This window comes from Chiloscyllium plagiosum, unplaced genomic scaffold, assembly GCF_037043375.1.
Source record: "Chiloscyllium plagiosum isolate Xiang-an unplaced genomic scaffold, Cpla_swu_hap1 HiC_scaffold_1, whole genome shotgun sequence".
NCBI classification, from domain to species: domain Eukaryota; kingdom Metazoa; phylum Chordata; class Chondrichthyes; order Orectolobiformes; family Hemiscylliidae; genus Chiloscyllium; species Chiloscyllium plagiosum.
In genome coordinates this window covers 46,068,693-46,092,253 of record NW_028270139.1, presented here as the reverse complement: position 1 = coordinate 46,092,253, position 23,561 = coordinate 46,068,693, and the positions used below count along the sequence as shown (strand labels likewise).

Genomic DNA, 23,561 nt, shown 5'->3' with positions numbered 1-23,561 from the left:
GTCGTTTCATGGCTAGTTGGTGTTCATGGATGCAGACCGTTAACTGTCTTCCTGTTTCTCCTATGTAGTGTTTTGTGCAGTCCTTGCATGGGATTTTGTACACGACTTTGTTTTGCTCATGCTAGGTAGTGGGTCCTTTGTCCTGGTGAGTTGTTGTCTGAGAGTGGCTGTTGGTTTGTGTGCTGTTATGAGTCCTAATGGTCTCAGTAGTCTGGCTGTCAGTTCAGAAATGTCTTTGGTGTATGGTAGTGTGGCTAGTCCTTTGGGTTGTGGCATGTCCTCATTCCGTTGTCTTTCCCTTAGGCATCTGTTGATGAAATCGCACGGGTATCAGTTTTTGGCGAATACATTCTATAGGTGTTCTTCTTCCTCTTTTTGCAGTTCTGGTGTACTGCAGTGTGTTGTGGCCCTTTTGAACAGTGTCTTGATGCAACTTCTTTTGTGCGTGTTGGGGTGGTTGCTTTCTTAGTTTGGGACTTGGTCCGTGTGTGGCTTTCCTGTATACCTTTGTGGTGAATTCTCCATTCGGTGTTCTCTGTACCATCACATCTAGGAATGGGAGTTGGTTGTCCTTTTCCTCCTCTCTAGTGAATCTGATTCCTGAGAGTGTGGCGATGATGATCTGGTGTGTGTTCTCTATTTCTGTGTTTTTAATGATTACAAAGGTATCATCTACATATCTGACCCAGAGTTTGGGTTGAATTTGCGGCAAGACTGTTCTAACCTTTGCATTACCGCTTCTGCTCAGAGTCCAGAGATGGGTGAGTTCATGGGTGTGCTGTTGATTTGTTCATATATTTGGTTGTTGAATGTGAAGTGTGTTGTGAGGCACAGGTCCAGTAGTTTGAGTATGCAGTCTTTGTTGATAGGCTCCCCGTCTTGTTGCCTGTTCTGTATGTCTAGAAGTTTGGCTATTGTTTTTCTGGCTAGGTTTTTGTCGATAGAGGTGAACAGTGCCGTTACATTGAATGAGAAAGATTCTCCCTACTCACTCAAGTCTTATCGATTCCACACAATGCCCTTCTGGACCTGTGGTGGAAAAGAGACTGTTGCCCAAATAAGTCTTTCCAAAATGGGTCTGGAAAGAAATGTAGTGGTTTTTGTTAAGGTTCACCCTGATCAGTCCTGCAACACAGGATTCAGTGCTGTCTAGATTGTTTACAGGGGTGGACATTGGGAAAAATATTAAATGCTGCTGGAGATTATCTACTCTTATGAAAGATGTTTGATTTGACTAAAACCTGCAGATCTTCCAATACACAGAATCAAGAACAGCTGACTGACAACTATTGCCAACAGACAAGCTTCAAGGTTGTGGACTAAGTGCCATGGCACTTGAGGAAACCAATGGCAAGGCTCAAATTGGGAAAGCCCACTGTCTACCCAGGGCTAGAAATAATATAAAACCTCATTATATGCCAAAGAGAATGTTTGACATGAAACTTAATGGATACTGTGAAAAAAATATGTAATACAAGTGTAGTGAGGCATCTTGGGTAAGGAATAGATCTGCACTGCACTTTACAGTCAAATTTGACATTATATAATGTACAATAATAAACTTTAAATTTGTACTTTGGTTCCATGCTTTTTTTTTGGTTTGACATCAAGTTAAAAGGAAAAGAAATTTCTAAGACTTGCTTAAATGACCAATTTACTACAGTCAGAAGCAGACATTTTAGAACAGAATATTGCAAACTATTCAACAAACCAGTGAATCCTCCCATTTCCTCCAGACCAAAGGGGTAGCCATGGGCACACATATAGGCCCCAGTTATGCCTCTCTCTTTGCTGGCTACATAGAACAGTCGATCTTCCGTAATTACACCGGCACCACTCCCCACCTCTTCCTCCGCTACATTGATGACTGCATTGGCGCCACCTCGTGCTCCCGTGAGGTTGAGCAATTCATCAACTTCACCAACACATTCCACCCTGACCTTAAATTTACCAGGACCATCTGACACCTGCCTCCCCTTCCTGGACCTCTCCATCTCCATTAATGATGACCGACTTGACACTGACATTTTTTACAAACCCACCGACTCCCACAGCTACCTGGATTACACCTCTTCCCACTCTCCTTCCTGCAAAAATTCCATCCTGTATTCCCAATTCCTCCGCCTCCGCCGTATCTGCTCCCAGGAGGACCAGTTCCAACACAGAACACACCAGATGGCCTCCTCCTTTAGAGACCGCAATTTCCCTTCCCACGTGGTTAAAGATGCCCTCCAACGCATCTCATCCACATCCTGCACCTCCGCCCCCAGACTCCACCCCCAGACTCCACCCCTCCAACAAGGACAGAACGCCCCTGGTGCTCACCTTCCACCCCACCAACCTTCGCACAAACCAAATCATCCGCCAACATTTCATCACCTCCAAAAAGACCCCACCACCAGGGATATATTTCCCTCCCCACCCCTTTCCGCCTTCGGCAAAGACCGTTCCCTCCGTGACTACCTGGTCAGGTCCACTCCCCCTACAACCCACCCTCCCATCCTGGCACCTTCCCCTGCCACTGCAGGAATTGCAAAGTTGCGCCCACACCTCCTCCCTCACCTCTATACAAGGCCCTAAAGGAGCCTTCTACATCCAAAGTTTTACTTGCACATCCACCAATATCATTTATTCTATCCGTTGCTCCCGATGCAGTCTCCTCTACATTGGGGAGACAGGACACCACCTAACAGAGCGCTTCAGGGAACATCTCCGGGACACCCGCACCAATCAACCACACCGCCCTGTGGCTCAACATTTCAACTCCCCTCCCACTCTGCCGATGACATGGAGGTCCTGGGCCTCCTTCACTGCCGCTCCCTCACCACCAGACGCCTGGAGGAAGAATGCCTAAGCTTCCGCCTTGGAACACTTCAACCCCAGGACTTCAACAGTTTCCTCATTTCCCCTTCCCCCACCTCACCCTAGTTCCAAACTTCCAGCTCAGCACTGTCCCCATAACCTGTCCTACCTGCCTGTCTTCTTTTCCGCCTATCCACTCCACCCTCTTCCCTGACCTATGGGCGGCACGGTGGCCCAGTGGTTAGCACTGCTGCCTCACAGCGCCAGAGACCCGGGTTCAATTCCCGCCTCAGGTGACTGACTGTGCGGAGTTTGCACATTCTTCCCGTGTCTGCGTGGGTTTCCTCCGGGTGCTCCGGTTTCCTCCCACAGTCCAAAAATGTGTAGGTCAGGTGAATTGGCCATACTAAATTGCCCGTAGTGTTAGGTAAGGGGTAAATGTAGAGGTATGGGTGGGTTGCGCTTCGGCGGGTCGGTGTGGACTTGTTGGGCCGAAGGGCCTGTTTCCACACTGTAATGTAATCTAATCTACCACCTTCATCCCCTCCCCCACTCACCTATTGTACTCTATGCTACAATATCCCCACCCCCCCTCCTCCTCTAGCTTATCTCTCCACCCTTCAGGCTCTCTGCCTTTATTCTGATGAAGGGCTTTTGCCCGAAACGTCGATTTTACTGCTCCTCGGATGCTGCCTGAACTGCTGTGCTCTTCCAGCTTCCACTAATCCTGATAACCAGTGTGGTGCACATTCATCCACTACAGGGCTATTCTCTTCTTAACCTCCGAATGTTAAAAGCTGTCATCATTTCCATATGCAGAAGACTTAGGCAGAGAAGTTTTATCTAGCTTGCACCAATTTACACTTGAAATCAAAACCATAATATTTTAAAGCAAAGAAATAGTGCAAATATTGAGAAGTTTCTTTTTGTGCCGCTTCCCTTTCTTCACCAATCCAGCAGCTAAGAATGTGACCAATTTCCAGTATTTCCCCAATTCAGACTGGAAGAGACAAAGTAACTGTCAAACTTTATTTTTCCCCACTTTTCCGATTAATATTATTGCTGCGGCTTGATTTTCCCTGTTCAACAAGGTTGAAATGAGAAACTCAAATTATGATGATTCTTAGCCTATGATTATGATATCAAACACTGGACTTACTTCCATCATACCACCAGTATATCACAACATATTCTTTGACAACCCATTTTTAAATAAACTGAGTCCATCACAGATTCAATATTCCAAATGCGTCATTCCAGTAGAGTCAATTAAATTGTGCTACCTGTAGTTACCGGTCAAAGCTTTAAAGTTGATATTTTTCAGTTAATAACGACATTTCATTGGAAAAACGAGTCTCAGTTTGAAAATCCTTATTTTCAATTAAAATGCTCATTATGTCACATCCCGTAAATTGTGATAACTGGTTTAAATCTTCAAAGTTTGAGAGAAGATTTGTAGCTCGTTGCTGTGGTTCTGTTCGCAGAGCTGGGAATTTGTGTTGCAGACATTTCGTCCCCGGTCTAGGTGACATCCTCAGTGCTTGGGAGCCTCCTGTGAAGCACTTCTGTGATCCTTCCTCCAGCATTTGTAGTGGTTTGAATTTGCCGCTTCCGGTTGTCAGTTCCAGCTGTCCGTTTATATTGGGTCCAGGTCGATGTGCTTATTGATTGAATCTGTGGATGAGTGCCATGCCTCTAGGAATCCCCTGGCTTTTCTCTGTTTGGCTTGTCCTATAATAGTAGTGTTGTCCCAGACGAATTCATGTTGCTTGTCATCTGCATGTGTGGCTACTAAGGATAGCTGGTCGTGTCGTTTCGTGGCTAGTTGGTGTTCGTGGATGCGGATCATTAGCGGTCTTCCTGTTTGTCCTATGTAGTGTTTTGTGCAGTCCTTTCATTAATTTTTTTTCTTCCAGTCAAGGATTTCCTTGGGTTATCATCTTTCTTCTTATTCTAAGTATGTTTCATATGGAAAAGGTACCTTTGATAGAGTGTGTTTCCTAATTTCTTGGAGAGCAAGATGTTAGCTCTTCCTGCATTTCTGTCTCAATGGCAGTTGCTCGCTGACCAATTTTCAAAATGCCCATATTTTATACCTCCTAACATCAGAACGTCTATTGGTTCAACATTGGCAAAACAAATTCAAACTTGATTGGGCTTTAGTATCCTGGGGTATAATTTAAACTGATTTGGTTAAGGACAATTCAAATTTAACCAAACTCAAGTATCTATTTTACAGTCAAATGTTACATATTTTCAATTTTCCAGTACATTCTGGGACTGCTATCTAGCCATATACACAGGTGCTTGTAAACTTAGTTCAGAACAGCATTCATTCTCTCAAAGGTACAGTAACGCCTTCAACTTCATAACACCTGCCTCTTGCTTATTTTTTCCTAAAATGTGTTTCAGCATAACATTTGAAAATATCACATGCCATCCTTCCAATTTACTTAATAACAGTTCTACTTATTAGAATGGCAGGGCTGCCAATACAACAGAGATAACAAAATAGAACTTGAGAACTCAGTTGTATTTGAGGCACTGGGTGCCTCATGTACAAGTAGTCCTGAAACCACATGATTTAGGAGAATAAGTAAGCCGTTTGGCCAATAAGTCTACTTCACCATTCAATGAGATCATGGCTGATCTGATAACCCTCAACTCCACTTCCCTGCCTTCTACCCCCATAAATCTATGTCCTGACTGAATAAATCTGTCTCAGCCTTGAATATACATAATGACCCAACCTCTACGCTGTCTGTGGTAAAGAATTTCTAAAGTCACAACCTGGAGAGAATTTTCACTAGAAAATTGCACCTGCCTTCAATGGGCAACCCCTTCCTCTGATAGTATGTCCTCTGGTTCTACACTGTCCCATAAGGGGAAACAATTTCTCCATCTACCTCAAGCATCTACCATGCCAAGACCCCCAGGAATCTTATATTTTCAATAAAGTCTCCTCTCCTCTTCTAAATTCCAACCTATTCAATCTCTTCAAGTAATTTCATCCATAACCTGGGATTAACTTAGTGAACCTTCTCTGGACTACCTCAAATACCAGTGTCTTTCCTTAGATAATGGGATCAAAACTGCTCACAGTATTCTAGGTATGATCTGACAGGTATCTTGTAGAGTTTTAGTAAAGTTTGCCTATTCCTATAAACCATTCCTTTCGAAATTAAATCCAATATCTATTTGTGCTCCCTACGATCCACTGAACTTGGATGCTGCCTTTTTGAGAGTCATGCCCAAGGACCCCTATGAACTGCAGTTACAACTTTCTGCAGTCTTTTTCCTTTTAAACAATATTTTGTTTGAAAGTTCTTTTCTTCCTGCCAAAGTGTACAACCTAACATTTTCCAAAATATTTTTCATCTGGCCACTCATTTTTTTCCCTTCTACATATACATCAATATATTAATATAACATCTTACATAGAAAATCAGAACAATACAACCGCATTCATATCTTCAATAGGGACAGAATGCACAGGACGCACAGGACAGAAGACATTCACTTCAACAAATTGATTTAATGAATCACACAGAAAGAAGTTTTGAAACAACAATCAGATTAAAAATAGAATACTCCCAGATGCGTGAAGAGTAAACTCCATGTGAAATTTTGATGTGAGTTTTTCTTCCTTGTGTGGCACGTTCTTTTAACATCTATATGACTGACCTTTCTTGGGAATGATATAATGCAGTGAGTCATAGTTTCTGCAGCACATTATACAGGAATTTTGAGACTCAGCCAGTTGCTTGCTTCAGCAAACTGTCATACTCTAGAATTACCTACCACATAAAATAGATGTCCAGATGAAACCCTCAATAATGTTTGGTCACATGTAGATTTACAATATTTTCTCATTAAAAAGGTCACCTCACTGCTTGTCAATGCACATATACGTATCAAATATTATCAAACCTTGAGATATGCTTATTACAGTGAAATAAGACCGACCACCTATATTTTTAAAAAGTTAATATGCGACTAGGTGCCTTCACATTTATTAATGTCAACAAATTTAGAAGTCTGTATTAGACTACACTCCTCTGCTGTGTTTTCGTCCCTTCAACACAACTGCAAACTCGTTCATGGAATCTAACACTTTCCTTGCTTCACATTTGCTTTCTATAATAAATGGTAAACATGGGTTAAAAAGATTTAATTTTTGTGATTTTCCATCCTTAAGGTCTCCACAAATAAATTCTAAAGCAATTTTTATAAAGAACAAATATTGACCTAAAATGGCTGTCATGATGACCTGATCAATGTTTAGGCAAGTCCAAGAAATACATACAGAATACTTTGACTGCACTGAAATGATCATTCCTCCAAGGAAAGTGAAACCAGGCATCCCATTTGACTGATACTTGCACAAATTCTCATATTTGAAGACAAAAGACTATCTGCTGAGTCAACTGACAAGGACAATGAAACAGGCTGAAATATACAAAATGGATCTATATTAACAGCTAAGTTGAACAACAAAGAAATATAAACTAACAGCAAGAATACTGCAAGCCTTATCTGTCCAGGTCTCGCTCAAACTTAGTCAGTGCCCAGTGAAAAAGCAACTTGCACAACAACCAGTCATCAAAAACTCAAGAACAACAACTTCACTGCTCCAGAATGGGAGTTAACACTGAAATAACTGGCCTTAGTTTTAAATCTTACAGCTCAAAGACTTATGATTAGATTCCCTACAGTGTGGAAACAGGCCCTTCGACCAAATAAGTCCACACCGACCCTCTGAACAATAACCCACCCAGACCCATTTCCCTCTGGCTAATGCACCTAGCACTATGGGCAATTTAACATGACCAATTCACCTGACCTGCACATCTTTGGACTGTGGGAGGAAACCTGAGCACCCGGAGGAAACCCATACAGAAAGGAAGAATGTCTGTGTGGAGTTTGCACAGTCACCCAAGGCTGGAATCGAACCTGGGTCCCTGGCATTGTGAGGCAACAGTGCTAACCGCTGAGCCACTGTGCCGCCCACAACCACTTTAAAGTAAAATGTTAGCCCATGCTTCCTATCTGTACCAGTGTGAGCTTGATATCGTCTCCCCCCCAACATTGAGGGCATAGGTCTGGAACTCACTGCACAAGGAAGATGTTGGAGCAAGATAGCCTCACTGCATTTCAAAAATACTTCAATGCTTGCTATAGTGCTACAAAGAGCTGACAGATCGGAGGCTAAACAATACATGCAGAGATAGGACCAGAGCTAATGTTCTGATGGCAGATCACAGAACTGTTAACTCAGCTCCTCAGCATTTAGTTTTATTTATAATACATAGTTATTTGACATCTGATCTCAATACTTTTCACACCACAAATTCTTGCAAGTTCCCATCTGATGTTACCATTGGTCAAGTCATATCCCAGTTAGAAATCTGGTTTGAATGTGTTTTGGATAATTTAATAAATTGATTTTTCACTGAAATACAAGCGCACAGTGCTGCCATTTTGACTTTAACAATAAAACAGAAGTTAATTTTCATATCTCGGATAATAAAATGAAAGAAAAAACTACTTGCATATAACGCAATTTGAAAGATTTCAAAACAACCCCACTTTCTTAACACTACTCAAACATCAGAGTGAATTCCCATCACCACTTCCATTGGTATGACTTGCCAGTTTTTCAATTGCCGATCTTCAGCGTTCGATTGCTTCTTTCTTCGGTAATCACACATCTGAGCCTAGACTCTCACACTTTCCAATAACTTCTTCAATGTTCTAACCAAAAGTTTATGGGCTTGAAATTTCTAAGTAAAATCTTATTGTGAGGTAACCTATTCCCTAACTTTGAGTTATTTCCTTCACCCTTCCACCCCCCCACACCCAAGAGAACTGTATGTTCCATCTAACTTCATCAGGAACGAAGGGCTTTTGCCTGAAATGTCGAATCTCCTGCTCCTTGGATGCAGTCTGACCTGCTGTGCTTTTCCAGCACCACACACCCAGCATCTGCAGTCCTCACTTTCGCCTAAAAGAAATTCCTGATTTCACCTATTTCACCCAAAAGCAACATTGATTCTGTCTGCTTGTAAAGCCCTCCTAATGCAAGTAAATTTCCATCACCTCAGGACCTCACACACATTGGTTTAAAAGGAAATGGTGTCTCTGGAAATACTGACAAGTTAATCATTAAACATCCTCATACACAGACCAAACCCACATGCCAGGAGTTCAAAACACAAACTTTAAATTAACAATCACATACCTTCCATCTCACTAATATTTTTGCACGCCTGTTTTTAAAATAGCAATATGGCAAACAGAGCAAGTAAATGTTTTTGATCATTGTATTCACTTAATGGAAGTCCATCAAAAGTGTGGAATACCACCCGACTTCAAGAACATTAAACTAGTAGCAACTTTGGCCAGAAAGAGGTGTGTCACAATGTTTAGCTCAACAAACCATAACCATTTTCAGCTGGCAGAGAGCAAGCTAACAACTAATAAGCATGACCAACCGACATTGCAAAGAACCATTTTCTGAATGGACAGCGGGAAGAGATCTAGTGTTGCTCAGTCCGAATCAGTATCTTTAACTTCACTAGGGAATTTTAAAGTACCAGTCATAACTGGTCAAAAATGTACAAGTGCAATTTCAAATGTTTATGGAAGACAAAGGCAATAAACTGTCAGTGAATGGCAGTAAATGCTAGTTAATTAAACATACACAAATATCTGTATTTGTGGAAAGTATTTTCAGCCTAAATCAGTGCATGTGCCTAAAATGATAACATTGTAGCCATGTCTGTGACTAGTCAGTGATTTCACTGAACTAAAATACAAATATTAGGGAAAATGGTAGATGCTATTGTTAAAGATATTTTAACAGGTTACTTGGATAAGTTCAAGATAATCAGGCAGAGTCAACTTTGTTTTGTCAAAAGGGAAATCATGTTTCAAAATTTATTGGAATAGTAACTTGTGCTACAGATAGAGGGAACAAATGGATGTATTGTACTTAGATTTCCAGGAGGCATTTGATAAGGTGCAACACCAAAGATTATTACAAAAAAAAAATAAACAGTTCATGGCATTGAGGGTAACAAGCAGCAAAGGAATAAATGGATCTTTTTCAAACTGGCAGGATGTCAAAATAGTGTGGCATACAGGTCAGTGCTGGGGCCTCAACTTCCAACAATTTATAATAAGTGATTTGGCTGGAGACCCCGAAGGTACAGTAGTTAAATTTGCACATGACACAAGGCAGGTAGGAAAAAGTGTATGAAGAGCACATAAGGAGTCTACAAAGGGATATAGGTAAACTTTGGGGGGAACAATTTGGCAAATGGAGTACAGCGTTGAAAATGTGCAATTGCCTACTCTGACAAAAAATTTAAGAGGCATGTTATTTAAATGGCTCACCATTTAGATTGCAAAGGTTGGAGATGCAGAGAAATTTGGCAGTCCTATTACATTAATTGTAGGTGGTGTGTGTGCAGGTACAGCAAACGAGTAAAGCCTAACAGAATGTTCTGTTTTATTGCAAGTGAAATTGAATGCATAAGTAGGGAGGTTATGCATCAATTATATAAGTCAGTGAGATCACATCTTTAGTACTGTGTACAGTATTGATTACTGTGCTCATGAAAGGATGTTAATTTATTAAAAGCACTTCAGAGGTTTACTCGACTAATACCTGGAATGGGCCGGCTGCTTATGAGGAAAGACTAGACAGGCTAAGGCTGCCTCCTGTGGAGTTTAGGAGAGTCAGAGGTGATTTATTTGAAACATACAAGATCCTGAGGAGACTTGAGGTAGGTGTTGAAAGATGATTCCTCGAGAGAAATCTAGAACCAGGGGTCAGAGTTGAAAAATAAGGAAATGAGGAAGCATTTTCTCTCAAAGAGCTGAGTGTCTTTGGAAGTCCCTTCTTCAAAAGGCAGAAGATGCAGAATTTTAAAATATTTTTAATGCAGATTTTTGATTACCAGGGGGTGAAAGAAGATTGGTGATAGTCAGAGATGTCAAATGAGCCATGATCAGCCATCTTATCAAATGGCAGAGGAGGCTTGAAGGGCAGAGTGGTCCTTGCTTTGACGCTTTAGGTTAACAGTCATATCATTTATAAAACTTAAAATTCTTACAGCACGTGGCCATGCAGATGTGGATAAGATGCTTCCCCTGGTTAAGGAGATTGAACCAGGTGATACAGTACCCGAATAAGAGTAGCTGGTTCTGCTATAACACTGGTGTGTTTCTTGTATTTGAATTGGCTTTAACACGATTCAAGAATTTAAAACATTAGTATTTGTAGAACGCAAGCTTTCCTTGGCTAAACGTGATGCTGCCCTCATTAGTTTAAATGGTGCAGTTATTGTGCAATTTTCTTATAATGAGACCTTACGAGAACAGGACTATCTTGTTATACCAGAACTGACTGTAGGCCATTTAAAACCGAAACAAGCAGGAATTTCTTGATTTGAATCTTTGGAATTTAACCTCAGTGGCCTGCAGAAGTTCAATCGCTGAACATACTCAAGACAAAAAAAAACATTGCTGGATACCATTACTAAACATCTAAGGATAGTGATGAATAATGGTATAGAGATTGACGATCGACGATCTGCAATATTGTTTTTTGCATAATGGACCAGGCTTGACAGGCTGAATGGCCTAATCCTGCTCAGGAATGGAGATACATGTTCAGGGGCAGGGGAAGTAGATATTACCCAGACAGCAAACATTTTGGAATTTCAAAACTACAAATGCAAAAACATTTGAACATGGATAATCAAACTATTAAAAATTTTCAGATACAACCTAACACTTTAGGCTGGGTTTTCATATTGAACAACTGTAACAACAATGCCAAATACCTTTTATATTAAGCATTAATGGCACGGGCTCATCTGATAATATGTCAGTCATTACTTTTTGAAGCATAATACAGATTTCAAGGTTTTTAGATCAAAGACATTAAAGAATTTCAAAGATTTGAAAAAAATTATTCCACAGTAAAGGATTTTGTTCTGACGTAGCTACATAAAGCAAAAAATAAATATGTGTCGACGTGTACTGCAATGTTAAGGGGATATACTTCCCAACTTGAGTTTGTTGCTGATTTACAAAATGGACAACATGATTTATTTCTATTTGCACAAAATATATTAAAATAAACCATATTTTGTGCACTAACTTGCAAAATGAGCAAGACCAAATTTAACAAATAAGCTTAAAATTGCACCTAGACAAGATCACATTTTAATTTATCCTTAGACCACTGGTAAAAACAAACAATGGAAGGCATGTTCCAAAATGCATCAGAGTATAACATGGCTACAATAGGCAAAGTCATAAATTGCTGTACTGATTGGGTTTGTGCACAAACCCAACTAAAATGTAAGCAGGATTAAAATTACTTCTAGGATTACATGAAATGAAAGAATGCAATTGTATCCACATAAGACGATTGCAAATCATAATCTGACCTCAAAATCTCAACAATGGCTAAGCTGGTCAGTGATGCAATATCAAAGACAGCTTACTGTATTCAATACTTCTCACACTACTTGGTATTATTATTACCGCACATGCTACTAAATGAAGATGAAATCAGATGTAAGAGGGATATATGATAATGAATAACAAAATTCAACTAGTTGTCAGTTTGATATTAAAATTAGGCCATTGTTTTATACAATATTTACTAATTGTAAATTCCATCTCAAGTCTGACATTCTACCCATTGATGCAACTCAACTGAAGTATTTTGATAATAGTAGTGGAAGTAGTATTACTCATTTAAAAACTTACCATTAATCATTAGAAAATTGTCAGTTCCTGGATGTGGATATCCTAGACGACCTGAAATGATAGGATGAAAAAAAAAGATTTAGATTTCAGAACGAAAGACCATTGCTAAAATTGTAAACGAATGCCAGCATTGAAACATTAACTTTTAAAGAAAGCCAAGAAAAATTCTTGCTTTTATGAAGCCCTTCATAACCTCAGTCACCCAAAGTGATTCCCAGTACATTATGCCTTCAGAATTCTAATAAAACTAAGCTATCACACACACTGTTGTCATCCAGCTGAGTGGCTCTGAACTTGACTGTTTAATCACTGTTTTTCAAATATTAGCAACAAAATCTCATTCAATGGCTTCTGTTCTTTTCATTCATTCATGGGATATAGGCGCTGCTGATTGAAGAGTAAATGCAGGCTCATCCCTAACTTATTGCTGGTGAACTGTGTTCTTGAACCACTAATGTCCATATTCTACAGGTAGACCCCACAGAATCATTAGGGAGGGATTCCAGGATTTTAGCCAAGACAGTAGTTCACTCGTGCCCTTGAGGGAAGGAAGTCTGTTGACCTTACCTGATGTGGCCTACATATATGTCTTTAAACCCACAGTAAAGTAGCTAATTCTTACCTACTTCTGAAATGATTGCCAGTTGTGCAAGGGCAATAGTGAGGCAATAAATGCTGGCTAGCCATTCCACATTCCATGAACAAATTAAAAACCAAAAAATGTTGTAGTATGAAAGTGCAACATTTATTTCAAACAAGATTCCCAGTTTCAGCTTATAAATCTAATGAGGAATGGCAAATTAATCTTGGTGGAATGGGGTGGACAAGTTGTTCAAGGAGAAAGTCAAACTTTGCCCAATACATTGTAAAATGCCTGTCAGTTTCATTTATACTTTGAGCCAGTACTTGATAATTCAGCACTGGATATCCAACACAATGCCAGAGTCCTTGAGGACATGCGGCAACATTCTACAGTATTGCAGCCAGTAATTTGTCACTTTCCTTCCCATTGTATTCCAACTATATTCAACTTTGTATGACTGGATGGAGTAGAGATCTGCTCTAAGGGCCCCTGTCACTGCCACCAGTAGCTTGTCAAACTAAAGTTTTTAATAGAAAACATGTTTCAAAACACTTTAACAAAGATGTAATATTTTCTTTAAAAAAGGATACCAAGGTAAAGGAGATACCAGATTGAGTAGCCAAAAGCTTAATAAGGAAGAGGATGGCCATTTTATTTTGCGCTACTGGGTAGCCTGGAGGCAATTCAAATTGTTGCAACTTTGGATGAGACCAGTAACTTCCATTTTCAGAAAAAGCTGAAAACCAAAACCCCAGATATTTACTAAAAGATTGAAGCCACAAGATTCCTTGGTTTAAAGCAAAACAATTGCTCCAAGTCCAGTCAGCAAAGTCTTTCAAAACATTGCCTCTCTGGAGAATTTAAACTCCTATCCTAGCAGTTATCCAACGACAGCGCAGAGCCAAACTGAGTGACACAGGCACAGTTTTATTAAGAATGGTGCATTTCTACAGAATCTCATCTTGATCTAGATGACATAAATCCACTGATGATGCTTTCAAGTTGACAAAGTAGCTGCAGCCACTATATAATTGCTTAGTCTCAACTTCTGGATCTAGGTCTGGTCTTCAGTCTGCTTGTTTTGTCCCGCTAGACTTATTGATTTCTGTGGAGCTCGGATTGATCAGTGGAATTTTACAAGTTTAATGTAAACACAGTTTCTGTCCTCCCGAAGGTTTGGAATTCCAATCTCTATCATTTTTCATTTTCTTTGAAATTGGGATGGTGAGGTTTTTTTTTTCCCCCGAAGTCTCATTTTTCCAGGTAGGGGCTATCAAAAAAGTAGCCTCAAAACAATAGATTCTACCACCACTGCTGAGCAAAGTAATGGTAATGACGGAGACACACCAATGCTAATTGGATGGCAGCAGCATGGCTTTGGACTAACATTTACAGTTGGAATGTCCGATCAGAACAGTCAAATCTATTTTGGACAAAAAGCACCAAAGATGATGATTTGTCAGCATTGGTAATATCACAGGTGGTTGTAGTAAGCAGTCTTCATTATGGTGAGGATTCAGGACAGTTGCAGGGATACAGACTCCTCCTTTCTGGAATGTCATCTTTTACTTCAATCTCATTCACTTCAAACTTGTAGTTATAGAACACTGATGATGACTATGATCAAATTAATTATTCATTTAGGATTACTCAATATTTGAAAGTAACATTATCTGAAGGGCATTTTTACTACAGCAATAAAGATATTTCTATTCAGGTATTCAAACAATTAATCTGTGCAACTGAACTTTTGCACAAGATATATTTAAAAAAAAAAGGTTAAAATATTTACCAGCTAAATGACTGAAAAAGGAAATGCAGTTTCCAAAAAAAAAACCCATGCATTTCTATTGGAAAAATAGAGCATAAACTTCATTTGGAAATAAATTAGCATGTCTCAGAACATGGTGAGAACATTTGGTAAATGGAGTGTTAAAGTGAAGTTGAGAATGTATTAATAAGGAACAATCATGAATGCTATGCCCTTGACCTACGCAATTAAAAAAAACCCACAGATCAGCTTTTTAATCTTTATTCAACTGAACTTGTGACCAAGGAATTAAGTTCTTGAAAGCTGTTACAATAGAATAAAACTTTTTTTGTTCTATTTACCCACAATTCCACAGTGATAATAATTTTGACTTAATACATTTCAGAACATTAAGCACAAAATACTCTCACTTGCTTTTTTAATATTAACTAAATAACAATTTTGACCTCATTTACAACTATTTCAAACTAATGTATTTTTTAAACTAACAATTTATTTTAAAGAACTAAAACATCTTCCAACTAATTGTGACCTGCTTCATTGAAGCCAGATCAACTAGGGATGGCCAAATGATAAGTTACATAAGGCCAGAAAATAGCCAGTATCCAGTCACCAAGTCACCCTTTACTTACATGGAAAGAGCCCTTGACACTGATCCGGCTCCCTCAGAGCCAAGAGGATGCGTGACATTCCTTTTTTTCTTGCAGGACTCGCTTGGAGAGGAAAGACCCATTGGTTCTGGAACAGTCAGAAAGGCTGTTGAGGAGCCGGGCACATTTTGCTTCCACAGTTTGAGTGTTTGCGGCTTTCATATGGTCCACATGCTCGTTCAGGACGGTTTCACCTACCTGAACTTCATAAGTCACTGGACTTGACCTCACATTGACCATGCCTCTTCCAGAAGCTGGGCCACCCCCATGGTCCCTACACCATTCATGAAAACAATTTTATTTAATACTTAAACCCCCAGGAAAAACACCTATGTGGTCAGGCAACCAGTAACAAGTTTGGACTGCTTTTTCTGCCAGACCATTGGGTGATGGACAGTATGGAGCTGTCCTTATTTGACAAATACCACTTGACTTTAGGAAATACTCGAACTTCCTTTTGGCAAACCATTGCCTGTTATCAGTGACTTCCGTTTCCAGAAATTCACGTATTCCAAAAGATGCGTACAGTTTTTCTATCGTCATCCCACTCTATGACAAATGAACTCTATACATGTCCAGCTGCTTTGAATGGGCAATATAATAACCAAGAGCATTCAGCCCGTGAAAAGACCTGTACAGTTGTCATGTAACTGAGCCCAAGGTTTACACAGTCACTCCTATGAATGTGGAGCTGCTGCCAATAATAATCTTTGTCCTTGTTGGCAAAATGGAAACTGTCCCAGCACAACATGGCTATGTCAGCATCCAATCCTGGCACAAGATAACTTCTCACCAATGTCTTCACTTTGGAAACTCCTGGATGACACTGGTGGAATTGAGCCAGCACCTGACAACAACCTTTGCTTGATACAATCACTCTTGCTCCCAAAAATAGTATGACATCTTCCACTGTGATCTAGTCTCTCTGGGTCCAAAAACCTTTGATTCTGGTTAAGACAGCCCTTTGGTTTCCCCCATCAACGCCAACTGTTTCAGTCTCACCAGAGCTGGAATTTTCTGCATCCAAAACCTTATATTGTCAGTTGCGACTGGAAGTGTCCAGAAAACTTAAAACCATTACCATTCTTCCAGTGGCAGAACACCAGAGGGGTGTATCTGCCAGTGAGAGGTGGCTTGATGCATTTGCATTTGCTACTTGGCATCTCAGATGGTGTTCCAACTTATAATTATACGCACTTAGTATTAGAGCACACCGCTGAATTCTGCCTTAAGCTCTGGGCAGCAGTGCCATGTCCTCTTTAAGTAGACCTAGCTGGGGTTTATGGTCTGTTATTACAAATGTATACCCGTAAAAGGTACTGGTGGAACTTCTTGACTGCAAATGTGAACGCAAAACCTTCCTTCTCTTCCTGGACATTTATGCCCTGCAATAGCCTACGCTGTTGGGCATTTCTCTCCATTGAGCTGCCCATGATTTAATACTACCCTGAATACCAAGAGAATACATTGCACATCAATACCTGATCTTCCTTGGGAAGATTGTGTCAACTACTTAAAGAATGACAGCCATTTCTTCACTTCCCTCAAGGCTATGGCTTGGCTATGTGACCATTGCAAAGGCTTAAGGGTTGATGCAAAGGTGCCAGGATGGACGCCAGATTGTGTGTGAACTTGTCTAATAATTCATCAGCCCAAAGAAAGACCTAAACTCCAGCACAGATGCGGGAGTACAGGCACCTTTGATTGCCCTCAATTTATCTTCTAATATGTAACCTGGTCTTGTCGATTCTGTAGACCAAATAGGTCACCTAGAGCACATATTTCCCCAAGCGGTACACCCACCTGGGAGAAAAGTTTAAGGACTATATCCAAGTTCTCCAAGTGTTCTTTATTTGTCTTCCCTGTTATTAGCATGCCATCTAAATAAGTGGCAACCTGAGGTAGACTTTGTAAAATGTTCTCCATTGAAAAATTGCACAGGCTGACAATAACCCAAATGGCAGTTTCATATTGGTGCAAACCCTTCTGGGTATTAATTGTAGCATACTTCTGGGAATCGTCATCTAACCACAATTCCAAGTACGCGTGGTCATGCCCAGCTTTGTGAAGGACAGCCCTCCTTGCCTACTTTGCACATAAATTCTCTGAGGGATTGGGTATTTATCCAGCTGTGAAATATGGTTTACCCATTGTTTAAAGCCCCCACAAAACGTTAAGTGACCCATTGGGCTTCATAAATTGGCACAAATGCTGCCCATTTCACAAACTGGATTGGTTTGATTTGATGATTCCTTTGCTGTTCAGACATCTGACTCCCGCCACTACTTTTGCATACAAGCCAAATGGCACAGGGCAGGCCTTGCAGATTTGCAGAATTGCTTCCTGCTCAACATGCAAGGTAGTCTTATCTCCTATGATAGTCCCTAGACCTTCCTGAAAACCACCTCCGTATTAATTAAGACTTCAATCAGGCAGCCATTTTCTAATCAAAAAATGTTGAGCCAATCTAGTTGAATCTTTCTCAACCAATTTTGCTCCATCAAGTTTGAGCATGAACTTTTTACTGCAAATCAATGGTAACTGAACCAGCCACTTCTCATAAGAGACTGGAACCAAAGTTACACCCTTAACCGGAAACCTTTACAGATTAAAGATTCTCAGTTTAGCCAAGGTCTTGCACAAACTTAGGGATTGGAGCCCAGGGTAAATTTTGTGAAAGACTAGTTCTACTATTGCTCAAATGGTCACCCTGGTATCGACCTCCATTAGAAGGAGGGTGACCATTTAACTAGACATTTGTTTTGATTGGTTCTAATGTGGAGGTTGCTAAGCAATTTAATTGTTGCAAACTAGATGTAGGTGGATTTTCCAGGGTGTGCACTCTCCTGGATACCAGCCTGAGTTCTTACTCAATTTAAGTCTAGTGGGAGTCTTTTGCTGTCTTTAGTCTGCATACTAGCAGCAACTACAATGGCTTGGATCCTAAAGAAAATGTTAACTCTTCAGCTGAGGCTTGGCTTTGTTCTAGTGGTTTTGCTATGGGCCGACCTAGAGTCCCTCTGTTCAGGCTGTGTCCTGAGTGAGGCTATGCAGTTGCCTTCACTCAGGTGGTTGTTCCACAAGCTCAGTTGGACTGGTGAGGGTGTCCACTTCCTTTCGAATACCCTACAACTCATGCTCCACTTGCCACATTTTCCAATGATAAAGACAATTGTAGTGCCTGTTTAAAGTCCAGCTAGACTTCCGTTAATTGGCACTTTTGCATGGTTACATCATTAATTCCATATACCAACTGGTGTCTCAGCATCTCATGAAAGGATAAATCAAAGTCACATGCCTCTCCTAGTCCAAAATACCAACACAGATTCCCCTGGTTCTCCAATTGCCAAGTAAAACCAATAGCATCTCAGAATTAGAGGCAACTTCAAACTGCAATATCCTTTAACTAAATCTCAGTTCTTGAAAGGCTTTATTATCTGGTGCCTCAGGCAAAGTCAGACTCCCAATAACCAAAAAACCTGCGGGTTCACAAGCTATGAGAATTACTCCTTACTTTTCATCTGCCAAAATGTCATTGACCCAGAAAAAAGTAATGCAGTCTTCCCACATACTTGGCCCAATTTTCAACAGCAGGATTGAACAAGCCAAGCTTCCCAAGTCACACAGAATGCCAGAAATGCTTACCCCAATTCAAAGACAACTGTTGTGAGCAAATTTCTTCAGGAGTGTGCTTTTCTTTTAATGCCACTGAAATAACTCCAGAGGCTAGTATCCCATCAGCAAGTCGCCCTTTTACATGTTGAGAGTCCTTCACACTTATCCAGCTCCCTCAAACCAAGAGGATGGGTGACACTCCTGTTCTTATCAGTCATCCAGGGCTCCTTGATCAGATCTGATTAACAGCATCAATCAGGGAACTCATTCAATGAGGTCCACCTAGTTGACCTCGTTAAAAACACTAAGGTCAAAAACAATACAATGAATTAAAGCAAATGGGATTATGGCTCATGGATTTGGTTTCCAGCTTCTATCACATTTTACAGTTAATAAAATTCCAAAGTACCCACTTCGTTACTGAAAATAACTCGATCTTTGTTTGGAAGCAGCAAATTAAAAGTAACATTTACTGAATCAGTTTTTAAAATTCCTGCCAAATCTTCAGATTGTTGAAGATCAAAACAAGGTTTCCCAATGCGATAAAATAGTTAAACAAAATGCCTAGCACTGCTTAATGTAAAATTTGATGATTGCGACAAGTTTTGCAAAATACACGAACCTTCATTTATTTCAATTTAATTTATCCACCTTCCATCTTACACAATTGAATTTTAATAGGACAAAGCCTTGCTTAAGATGTTGTCTCATTGAGTACAGTCTCAGTACCAATCTCAACTTAACCTCAGCTAAACAAAGAGCATATTTAGCATTGATAGTTATTCCATATTTCAAAATGTGTTAGTCATCATTCCCTTTAGTAGAGAAACATCAAGATGATATTTGGGAAGAAAATTTCCATTATCAAGTTTAATGCAGCTTCCACAGCATGCACATATCCCTATGAAAATGTATATTACATACAAAATTGGAACAGAAGTTGACCGTTTAGCCCCTCTGGTCTGCTTGACCCATTCAAAAAGATCATAACTGAACTGTTGTGCTTCCAGTTTCCACATTCCAATTTATCCCCAAGAACCTTTGATTCCTTGGCCTAACAAGCATCAATTTACCACTGCCTTAAAACTATTGAATGATCCTACTTCCACCAAATTCCAAGGTGGAGTTTCAAAGTTTCACAACACTTTTCTTAAAAAAAAAACTTGTCCTAAAAAGGGCAATTCCCAATTTTAAAACAATACCCCTAGTCTTGGACACTCCAGGAAGAATCCTTTCCATGTTCACTTACACACTTAAAGTTACCCTTCATTTTTTAAACCCCCATTAGGAGCAAGTCCTGCCTGCCCAATCTATCCCCAAAAATTAACCCGCTCATTCCATTCATTTCTGCCAGCAAGCCAACCTTCTATCCATGTTAATGTTATTCCCTACACCATGAGCTTTTATTTTCAGCAACATTGTTTGACATGGCACTCTATCGATGCCTTCAGGAATCCAAGTACAGTGACAGGCTCACCTTTATCTCCAGCACATGTTACTTCTCCAAAGAACTCAAGTTTGTTAAACTTGATGCACACTTAATGAAACTATGAAGAGAATACTATCTCTCTTCAATACTTTAAAGTTTTCTAGTTGCCAGATAAAATCTCTTCAATGACAGTTTCTAATATCTCCTCCACAAAAGTTCCAAGTTAACTGGTCTATAGTGTCCTGTTTTCTGCCTTTTCTACACCTCAACTCTTGAATAGAGGAATAATAGGAATGTGAATAATAAATGTTGTCAGCAAACTGAAGATCACATTTCACAATACATTATTAATTGAACAGTTTAAATGTTGCAATACAGAGTTGCTGGTAATTGCACTTCCCAATATCTTTACTGTCATTAGCTAAGCCAGACATGCAAAATATTAAGGAGCAATTGACATTAGAAAATCAAAGGAGCCTCAACGCTGGATACAGATTTTTCACAGAATTTACAAATAACACGTGTAGTTGTTTCAGTTAACCAGATATTTGACCCCGTCCTTTTCTCAAGTATTTCCACAACTGCTTTCATATAAATTGTTTTGTGTATTACATATTTTAGATACTCATAAACAGCATAAATGAGTGAGAGATGAACCAGTTTGGATTCAACAATGAAACACTAAGTGGCCAAACGAAGGATACAGACTCAACATTCCAAAGGATTTTGCTCTCAACCACATGTTACACAAAATAAAAGATGCTCTGTCTCCATTTGTTTTAACTTTCTACTTGAAGATTAACTTGTAAACAAATTCTTATGGGAAGAATACGAGCTTTATATGCTTTGTAAGTGACTTCTGCCAAGGAAAGCAAAATAGCCTTTGAAATACTAACCTTACTGCCACTTTATCACCAGGAAACTGAAGAATGGGCCTTACTTCATTTTCTTTCATTAGTGTCACTAGCAAGGCCAGAATTCATTGCCCATTCCTAGTTGCTGTCAAGCCGATGGTGAACATGGTGAGGTATACTGACAATACAACAGGGATGGGTGTGCCATTTTAATATCTGTAGCAATTGGGTATAACTGCATGATTTGCTAGGCTGTTAAAGTCAACGTCTTAAATTACATGTAGGTCAGGCTCAGCAGATCTCTTGCTCTAATAGAGAAAATACTAGGTTACTCCTCAAATTTGAAACCAAAACATATGTAGGTCATATGGCTCCTCAAGCTTGTTCAGTTGCTTTGTGTCACATCAATGGTTTTAATCTCAATTTCACTTACCTGCCCTCATCTCTCTTGATTCAAGTCAAAGAATCTCAATCTTGAATACATTCAAGGGAATCTTTAACCCTCTGGGATAGAGAATTTCAAGGAATCACAAAAAGCTAGCATCCTAGTTCAAATGTACGAATAGAAATAGGGAAAGCAAATTGAATGCTGGCCTTTATTTCAAAAGGTGACTGAAAATGAACAGGTCTTGCTAAAGCTATACACTAGTCAGATCACAGCTCAAAAACTGAAGAGTTTTGGTGCCCTAAGGAACGATACTGGCCATGAAGACAGACCAGAAAAGATTCACTAGGTTGATCTCAGGTGTGGAGGAATTTCAGTTTAGAAGAATGAGATGAGACCTTACTGAAACATGTTAGAGATCTTTCTGTGGCCTCAACGGTAGATGCTGAGAGATTGCTTCCTTTTGTGGGAGAGTCTAGGACCAGAGGGAATAGTCTCAGAGTAAGGAGTCACCCATTTAAGACAATGATGAAGAATGTTTTCTGAGGCTGATGAAACTGTGGAATTTTTTTTTTTAAAGGCAGAGGGCTATCAAGACTGGATTGTAAACAAGCAAGGCTGAAATAAGCAGGTTTGTAATCATTAAAAGAATGCATGTTAATAGAGATAAGGCATGAAAATGGAGTTGAGGATTATCAGACTCAAATAGAGCAACTGGCCTATTTCTATTAATATGCCTTATGGAAGCAATATTATTTCAATAAAGAAATTTCTTATTCCTTTCCTAAATAATCAACCTCTATTGTGACACTGTCACCCCAGTTTTAAAGAATGGATATTCTCAGTATCCCTGAAAAGGTCAACCTGTTGACTTGTGGAATACCTTATATTGACTAACCAAAAATCACAGAAGCTCATTTGGGAAGCACCACCACCAAGAGACTTCCTCAGGATAATGTGGAGTAGTAGTCAAGGTGTTACAAAGAGCACATAAACCTCCAAACAACCATCTAGTTAATCTTTCAAGCACCACCTGCCCCACGAGGCATTGTGTGCAGATTATGCATTGGTCTTGGCCATCTCAGAACCATCAGACATGAGTGTAAACAAGTCATCCTTGATCCCAAGATACTAAAAGAAAAAACACCATAAAAAATCAAAACAAAATGGGTATGTTTTTAGAAGAATGAAACTGATACACAAGTTATTTACCACTTCAAGCCGTGGCAGACACTGACTGGAACTAATCAGCAACTAACCCTTATTTTCTAAAAGAAAATCACATTTTAAATGAAAAGACAATATCTTTTATTGCTTGCATTTTTTGAAGTCCATTTTCTTGCAAATATATCCCCGCAAATCCAATAGCTCCGGACAAAATCTCCACACGTTAAATATACATTAACTGAAATGTACAAGTACATTTCCTCCTTTTTGTACCTCAAAATCAAATTGTACAAAGTTGCTATCTGTTCTGGTATCGCTGGTCTCCCCATCTACTTAACTTCACTCAAACAGTCAACCACTGACTTCTGCAATGCTTTCCTTACCTCGTCAAATGTCTTCAAGTTTTTTTTTTAAAAAGCCAATTACTGTGCACCTCTAGATTCCCCTCATCCACAAGTCTTCACTCTGGATTTTTCTTAAATCTTGGTTTTGCGACACCTCCCTCACCTTAAAAAG

The 23,561-nt window shown here is 39.7% G+C and overlaps 1 protein-coding gene across 2 annotated transcripts in view; it reads right to left on the bottom strand.

The window, feature by feature from the left end:
- cpeb2 (cytoplasmic polyadenylation element binding protein 2) overlaps positions 1-23,561 on the bottom strand; it is a 120,123-nt gene that overhangs the window by 50,007 nt on the left and 46,555 nt on the right. For both annotated transcript variants that reach the window (XM_043694490.2, XM_043694496.2), the window contains exon 4: positions 12,592-12,642. In XM_043694490.2, the coding sequence (XP_043550425.2) occupies positions 12,592-12,642 (51 nt within the window). The remainder of the gene's footprint in view (positions 1-12,591; positions 12,643-23,561) is intronic.